At 45.8% G+C, this 7,544-nt stretch overlaps 4 protein-coding genes across 4 annotated transcripts; 2 read left to right on the forward strand and 2 right to left on the reverse strand.

Annotated features, from left to right (window-relative positions):
* Positions 1-431: 431 nt before the first annotated feature.
* Positions 432-2,962, reverse strand: BDV38DRAFT_289372 (uncharacterized protein; the record flags this gene model as incomplete). The annotated part of the gene is made up of 3 exons (XM_032061228.1): positions 432-2,162; positions 2,217-2,500; positions 2,560-2,962. The coding sequence occupies 3 exons, from the start codon at positions 2,960-2,962 to the stop codon at positions 432-434; spliced, it is 2,418 nt and encodes an 805-aa protein (XP_031906789.1).
* A 217-nt stretch (positions 2,963-3,179) lies between these two features.
* Positions 3,180-4,342, reverse strand: BDV38DRAFT_289373 (uncharacterized protein; the record flags this gene model as incomplete). Its single annotated transcript, XM_032061229.1, has 3 exons — positions 3,180-3,311; positions 3,362-3,573; positions 3,631-4,342. The coding sequence occupies 3 exons, from the start codon at positions 4,340-4,342 to the stop codon at positions 3,180-3,182; spliced, it is 1,056 nt and encodes a 351-aa protein (XP_031906790.1).
* Positions 4,343-5,529: 1,187 nt separating this feature from the next.
* Positions 5,530-6,525, forward strand: BDV38DRAFT_289374 (uncharacterized protein; the record flags this gene model as incomplete). Its single annotated transcript, XM_032061230.1, has 4 exons — positions 5,530-5,973; positions 6,029-6,131; positions 6,183-6,373; positions 6,424-6,525. The coding sequence occupies 4 exons, from the start codon at positions 5,530-5,532 to the stop codon at positions 6,523-6,525; spliced, it is 840 nt and encodes a 279-aa protein (XP_031906791.1).
* A 462-nt stretch (positions 6,526-6,987) lies between these two features.
* BDV38DRAFT_289375 (uncharacterized protein) lies at positions 6,988-7,377 on the forward strand (the record flags this gene model as incomplete). The annotated part of the gene is made up of 1 exon (XM_032061231.1): positions 6,988-7,377. The coding sequence occupies one exon, from the start codon at positions 6,988-6,990 to the stop codon at positions 7,375-7,377; it is 390 nt and encodes a 129-aa protein (XP_031906792.1).
* Between the last annotated feature and the right edge of the window lie 167 nt (positions 7,378-7,544).

A 7,544-nucleotide genomic window follows, 5' to 3' on the forward strand; every position in this document is an offset into this window, starting at 1 on the left:
ACTCTCCGTACGTAATTACTCTCCGTATGCAACTACCCTCCATATGTAATCACTCTCCATATGCAATCACTCTCCATACGCTTCCTTATATGTTATACTAACGTGAAGGCTACCAGCATAGTCTTGGTACGCGTGTCCCCGAGCTCCTATGGTAAGCTACATAAAAGTCACAAGAAACCTCAAACGCATTTCATCACGCGTGATATGTAATCTATGATGGCTTGTAACTTTCTGCATCTCACTAAGAAGCTCGCAGAGCAATTTATCCTACATGGAGTAATATAGATGACATGGAAGCTACTTAACCTTATTTCCCGAAGAATATATTGTAGCAATAGCAAATACAGAATGCAGAAAAAGTAACTGTCGTTATCTGTTGGCGAAAAACCAATGAGTGATCAAAATATCGAAGGTACTGAGGGATAAAAGTCTTATGCTCGACGGCGAGTCACTGGCCGTTGATCATGTTCGTCTGACGTATTCCGCCGTTTACCAGTGAAGACATCGTACCTCGATATGTATTCTTCCAAGTCTTCACGTGTTATTCCACCTTTGCGGTTTTCAAGTTCACCGGGTCTGGATTTTGTTCCTACTAGTAATAATTTGCTTTGAAGAACATCCTTCAATGCAGTATCTGGTGCCTCCGATCTAAATGCATCCCCATCGAGAAGTAGAAAGTAATGGTCCAGTGCCAAGTCGGTAAGGCTTAGTCGAATGTTCAGCTCGTCATCTGAAAAAAACTTATAATACTCTCGTGAGTTGAATAGGTAAAAAACAACCACACTAGAGTGATCGCTTTTGTACCATGTGGTTAGGATCTCCTCTGCCTTTCTGTGGACAGAAATAGGAATCCTCGTGCAGACCGGGCCTTTGCATATCTCATCCTCGAAACCCGCGGCTAACGGCACTGACTTCTCGACGCCATCCATTTGTGCATGATGTGGTTCAGGCGGGTGAGGGTGGAGTTCAACAGGCGATAATACAGATGATGCATCGTCTATGTTCCGTGGATCCTCATCTATTGGATACTGCTGGCAATTGTCAACTAACGTTTCCTCCTCCTCGGATGGTTGTTGATTGGCAATATGCTGGACTGGTGTCTCCATGCTCAGTGCCACCGTGGTAGCAGGCTGCTCACCACGTAGGAGTTCAATCATGGGGTGCCTGCCGAAGAAAGACAAGAATATGTCTCGCAGTATGGCAAATGACGTTGGATAGTGCTTCGCCTCTTGATCAGGGCAATAAATGTACTTTATGAAAAGAAACTTGCGATCGTAGAGATATTCTCTCTGAAGGGGGCGACCTGCCCGCCTATCGGGCCTTTCCTTATCCCAATTGACGGCATGGTCCGGCATTAGAGGTGCAGCGGACTGTTTTTGCTCGACATCGAACAACTCACGAAATTTCCTGGCAATGTAATTTACTTTGCTGTTCGCCTCGGGACCTACCACGTCCCTCGAAAGTGCTTCACATATATACTGAAAGGCAGGCAGGTTCGGGTTCCTGTAAGTGTTCTGATGGTTCCTCGAAATATCGAAGCCGAATTTTCTCGCTGCACTAGACAACAACGGCCTCCCGCGAACTTTTAGTAGCGGTTGAACACTGTCTTTGCCGTTTGTTCTTCCTTTTCGAGGCTCGATAAAATGTCGGAATGCTACCAACCAGAGCTGCAGCAGGCTAATCAAAGATGAAAACTCTTCGAGTTTCTCGATGGTGATCCCAGAAGGCAATTTTACTTCCTCGAATCGGGTTTCAGATAGCTGTACACAGCAGGACCCGTTCCATCCTGCCCAGGACCTTAAAAGAAGGTCCTGAATTGATACCTTGTTCCTAGTGGAGCAGATATCGCGGACCGCGCGTGCAGGACCGGAGAGTAAGATGGCGTCTTGAAAGAAAGTGGAGAGGGTGAGTATCCTTCCGGGAACTATGAGCAGGCTCTGCAGCACACGGTCCCGGTCCTTAGAGTTTGTCAGCCTGGGGAACAAAGAAGCCTGACAACTATCATTAATAGCATCGACGATTTTGTTTCGATCATCCAGAGAATACTTCGGCATCAATCCTTCCAGAAAGCCAACAGATTTTGGGTCAACCAGAAACGCCATATCTCCTGGGAAAAGGCCAGACCAGAGGCGATAGATATTTGTCAAGTAGGAAACCATGACCTGCCTCTCATGAGCAGTTTATAATTTATGGATGGATAAAGAACGATGGTATACCTCGTTGCAACGCGGATTGAACATGTACTCTAACTTCCGGTACGTGAACGTCTCCCAGAGGCCCTGGTAGGGAGCGAGGTCCGCCAGCGCCCCTCGCAGAGGAATATTCGAATCTACCTTTTTGACGTAGTGGTAGTCCGTGTCAGATTTGAACTTGTGCCGCCACCCCTCTGATGTACGTGGTGCGTAGTTGCAGAGTAAGTCGCGAAAGGCCTGGGAATCCGTAATGTTTGCCTCTATAGCATACTGGGCAGTAAGATGAATCTGCAAGTAGAGTGGTAGGGCTTTTTGCGCATTATGATCAGAAATTTATGTTACGGATCGTCAGGGGATAGTTTCTTACAATTCAGGTATAGCCTAGTTGTCCACCACTTTTCTCCAGGCGGAAGAAAGCGCCGAGCCGCCTCAAGAAGATCCCGGCCGCGCAAGCACGGGAGAACAACGTTTTTTTCAAGCATAAGATGAGGTGGGTTTTGTGAGAATGACAATCCTTCTGGCGCTATGCCCGTATCCAAAATCGCCCTGTTCAACTGGTCCTCAGTGATGACAGCTATAACGAAGTGCTCTGGGTCCAATCGAGAACACTCGTCTAACGTGAAACGCTTAGAATACCATTTGACATTCTCTTCTGCATCAAACTCATGCGACAATTGCTGGAGAGAGATTTTGGCAAACCCCACGAAGTGCTTTTGTACTTCTTGAGACTTGGTGTCTATATTCTTGTTAAGCCAGCCTGCTCCACTCATAATGTATGATTAAATCTTTCACACCGAGGTAATTAGTTAAGGAAGGAAAGCGAAAAAGGGTGGGAAGTACGTCAGTACTTATAGACTTTGGTTCACTTTGGACTGGCTTACAAACTGTGCTTAGTATGTTTCATATCTAATAAACTTATTTTTACTTCACTAGAACTCGTTATTAGATAAAAAAAAGAAAAACCAGAGAAAAAATACAACATCTATTTCATTCAAAAAGATTCATCTCATCCTTGTTGATACGATCTGGAAGAACCCTCCCATATCGAATCGCGTCCAGATAATGAGGTTTGAGATTCCAGGACCTGTCCCCAGGTGGTGCCTGTTGCAAGAATTCATGCTGATAATTCAGGGCGGGCATAAAGAAGACAGATAGACATCGATACTAACCTGAAATAATATAGAGTATGGAGCCGTTTTTAGTTCACGAATAAAGTCTTTGCCGTATGCGGATATATTGGCCGGATCCTGCAAGTACCTTTCTCCTTCTTCAAGGATCGTCCGTGGGTCGCAGAGATTAACTAACAGAGTTGCTACGCTGTCCCGATCGGTCTCCCTCTCTCTGAGTGTTACTCCTTCAAGCATGCTGCAGCCAATATTTGCTATAGTATTGTCAGATTCCTAACAGGCTGCGAACAGAGCAAGTACTTAATACTAACTTATCCGCACCTCTCCATCATGGAAAAGCAAGACGCTTTTGCTCGAAATCGCGCCATGGCTAATCCGAAGGGTGTCGTGTACATATTGGAGGCCTCTAAGGACACTCCTGCAAATTGTGGCGAAATCGACGTCACTAAGATAAACATGAGGACTCGAACGAACAAGAGATAATGTCACGGCGAGTCCGTGGTATCGGTAAGCAAGGAAGAGTGTATTTCCATGGTAGAAGGCCTCCAGCAGGTCAACGATATTTGGATGTGTAGCTGCTCGTAGATTTGACTGCCCATAATGCTTTTTGCCCATGGTATTGAGCTTTATCAATACTTCTGCCGGGTATCCTGGAGAATTTTCAAGGCCAATCCACCCAGGTCCGGCTTGGTCGATCTTCCAAGATATGAGATATTTCCGAGATGGTTTCCCATCTTGTATAAATTTGCAACCCGTCTGTTGTGGACTAACTGGACCATTATAATGCTCCTGTAAATCAGTCGCGTTGGTAGTGGGTAGTACATGGAGGGGCACATGGATTCGAGCAGAATGGCTATTTTGATTTGCATCCTCTCCACTGGGCTTGTCAAGCGAATCCACACCACTAGGTTTCACATCCGGTCGGTTATTGCTATTCCATAGATGAGCTGGAAGGCATGTATTGCGCTTCGACTTTTCCATGATTGACAGAAATGGCAAGAACACCTCCACCAAAGAAAACATTGAATGTGAGAGCAGCCGAAGATTATGTGCCCCATTTATGTCAAGCGAACAGCGTCAGGGACTTCTGACATCACTGTATATAGAAGGCTGAGAACCCATAAATGCAGACATATTGAATAAGTCGCTACTGTTTGTATAATCAACATCTGTCCTCCAAAAAGACACAGTAGCGGCATTCCAAGGATAAAGAAAGCTAGAGGTTGTTTGGAATGGGACCGATGTACCTAAGTGGGACAAAGTGGGTTCCGAGAATGCCTATCGCCTGTATTGCCCGCGATACTCTTTTGCTGCCGCACCCTAGTTCTAGGGCCGACTGCGACCCCTTTGGGTTACGTTTGGGCGCGTATACACCATTACGCCTTCAAACAATCGATATATGGCACCTAGCATTCAAAATTCCGAACGTAGTTGTCGTTTGCTTGGTGGATCCTATTCCATTACCGCTACTTGTAATGAAGCTCAAAAGCGATGTATCTATTGCCCCTTACTGATCATTGATGCCACTAAAAACCTACGTCCACGCAAAATCATGCGCTGGCGTTGTACGACCCTAATGCATCATTGCCACCCGCGGACCCGTTGGAACTATATTTTCATTTTGCAAACCGGTCATGTGCTAATAGGATCTATACTATTGTGGGTGCTACTAGTGATACATACATTCCGTGGCAGGCTCCGAAAGGTGGGATTGGTGACCCCGGCCCACCATTCACTACAGAGTAACATTAGTCATAAACCCCTCCCTTCAGTAAGGGGACAAGGGAAAAGAACCGCAAGTTCGCCCTCAAGAAGTGGTACTGTACAATGTTCAAGAAGATACACAAGGATATAGAGATAGTCTGTTACCTGCGTACCAGTCAAGGCGAGTACTATTCTGGTGGATCTTGCCCATGTTCCCAGCCCACGAAAGCAAGCGAAACCTTTGTACATTAGACGATGAGGAGTGGAGACCCGCGAGCAATGCTGGGGTGGTGGGGGCTTCCGAGTGTGCGTTGCTGCTCTCTAAGGGCACCAACCTGCGACCTTTTTTAGGTGCCGCAGTCTAACTATCCGTGGCGCTGCAGCGGCTTTTGGGTACGTTTCGTCCCAAACACATATTTAAATTGGAAACAAATGTTAGTCAATATAAGTACTACCGCAAACAAACGCCAATATCCTGCAATAGCCTGCCTTCAGTTCAGCACTCAATGGCTCCACCAAAGAAGTTAGGCTCTCCAATCGAGCTACCAGTCCGCAGGTCAACAGTTATACCTGTTACGCTTCTCCCGTCGGTATCTTTCCGTAAGGATCACGGAAGAGGCGAGTTCGTCAAATATGGGTCACCATATAACCAGGAAGGCCGACTCTTTTTTGGACTAAACCCTCCTTGGAACAACGTCCATGCCATTGAATTCAAGGAGGGCCGCCCAGTCAGCTTCGTGACCCATCAAAGGGTTCAAACCAAGAACATTTCTCTAGACCGTATCAGGCAGATTTCACATGCAAATGTGCTGGGCTTCAAGGAAGTATTTATCCTAAAGGATATTATTTACTTCCTCCGGGACCAATGGGGCCTCACTTTAAACGAGATTTTGCAGCTATCTCCAGTCTTTAACCTCAGCGAGGTAGAAGTTGCTGTTATTTGCAGGGCTGTATGTTCTCAAATAGAGGGTTCATCAAACCTAGCCCTGGGCTAATCTTTTGCAGATTCTCCAAGGACTAAGGTATATCCACGAGCAAGTGGATATTTGCTACGGGAATCTGACATGTTCAGATATTCTTATTAATGAACAAGGCGAGGTGCGAATTGGTATGTATCCGTCTCTTCCCTCAACTTGTGATTTGGGACTAATCTTGACAGCGGGCATTGGGAACAGCATACTCCAGAAGCCCGATCCTCTAGGTAAAGCTAAGGATATCCAGGCTGTCTGCCACATAGCCCGCAAACTTCTCAGAGTCGAGGAAGCTGTCGATGTGCGCGGCACTACTGGGCTTCTAGCCCAAGATTTTGCCGGTGCTCCCCCAGCAACAACAGCAAAAGGTCTTCTTCAGGTAAGAAATAATAAACAAGTAGTTTGATTCACGGCTAATCAAATCCGAAGCATCCATTTTTAGAGGTTAGCGCAACTCAATGGTGCCTTCGCCCGCTTCATATCCTTTGCAAGATTGCCCGAGAAAGGAAATATGAAGTAGAGAGTACTTGACCTAGCTTTTCATATACGAAATCTAACCTTCGTAGATGAAGGGTAAATTAATTCGAGAATAGTCAATCAAATTCATTTTTTTTAAGTGTGTTCAAAACCGAGCTAGATAACTCTCGCATTTCTCAAGATGCTTCTAACCTATGGTTTTCAAAATGGCCATGAGTTATAAAGTGCGCACTGAACCATGTAAAGTCTTCGGTCAAAAGGAGAGAATGAAAGGAACAACCAAATAACATAGCTAGTTGATTCATCCACATACACCGTTTTGGTCCACAATGGCCATCTATCGGAACAGTTCGTGTCGCACCATTTGGAAAATAGAAAAAGCCTAATGGTTTATTGTCATAGTGCTCGCCCTCGGCTCACCTGAGTAAATCCGCCCAGATATAAAAGAGCTACAATGTGGCTACAGGAGTGGAAGTTTCCAGGCACCTTCAACAATCACTCAATTCTTCTAGCAAGATGGAACCCTCCCCCGTGACCGATAATGTGGAAAAGGGCACAACCTTGCACCGGAGCGATACAACTTATACCATTGAAACCCGCTATATACAAATGCTCCTCGAGGATATCCCATGGTTTTACAGTATCCTTGCTGATGCTGCACACTGGGCATTACTTGCCGGGTACCTGGTGGTACCCGGCACCTTCACTTCAATGCAGAAGTCTCTAACGTTGAATGAAGACCTGAAAAAAACGGAAGCTGGTCAAACCATCCTAAATACAATCCAAAATCCTCCCCTGCTTGCGATTGCATGTTTCCTGATGGTGCTGGGCGCTTTACTGATGTCCTGGCTATCATGGGAGCGGAGAAACAACTATATCTGGCTGATTAATAAGTTGTTTATGTAAGGGACATATTTGCAAAACACTAAGGAACAACAGCTAATATGTTGATTAGGCCAACCCTTCTTAGTGCTTTGGCTGGATTGGTCACAACTCTTGTCAATATCTACACTGCACGGGAGGGTGAGTGGTCTATCATGGCACTCCTGACGACAATCGTCACAGGACTCTCT

This window comes from Aspergillus pseudotamarii (genome assembly GCF_009193445.1).
Source record: "Aspergillus pseudotamarii strain CBS 117625 unplaced genomic scaffold BDV38scaffold_155, whole genome shotgun sequence".
Classification (NCBI taxonomy): domain Eukaryota; kingdom Fungi; phylum Ascomycota; class Eurotiomycetes; order Eurotiales; family Aspergillaceae; genus Aspergillus; species Aspergillus pseudotamarii.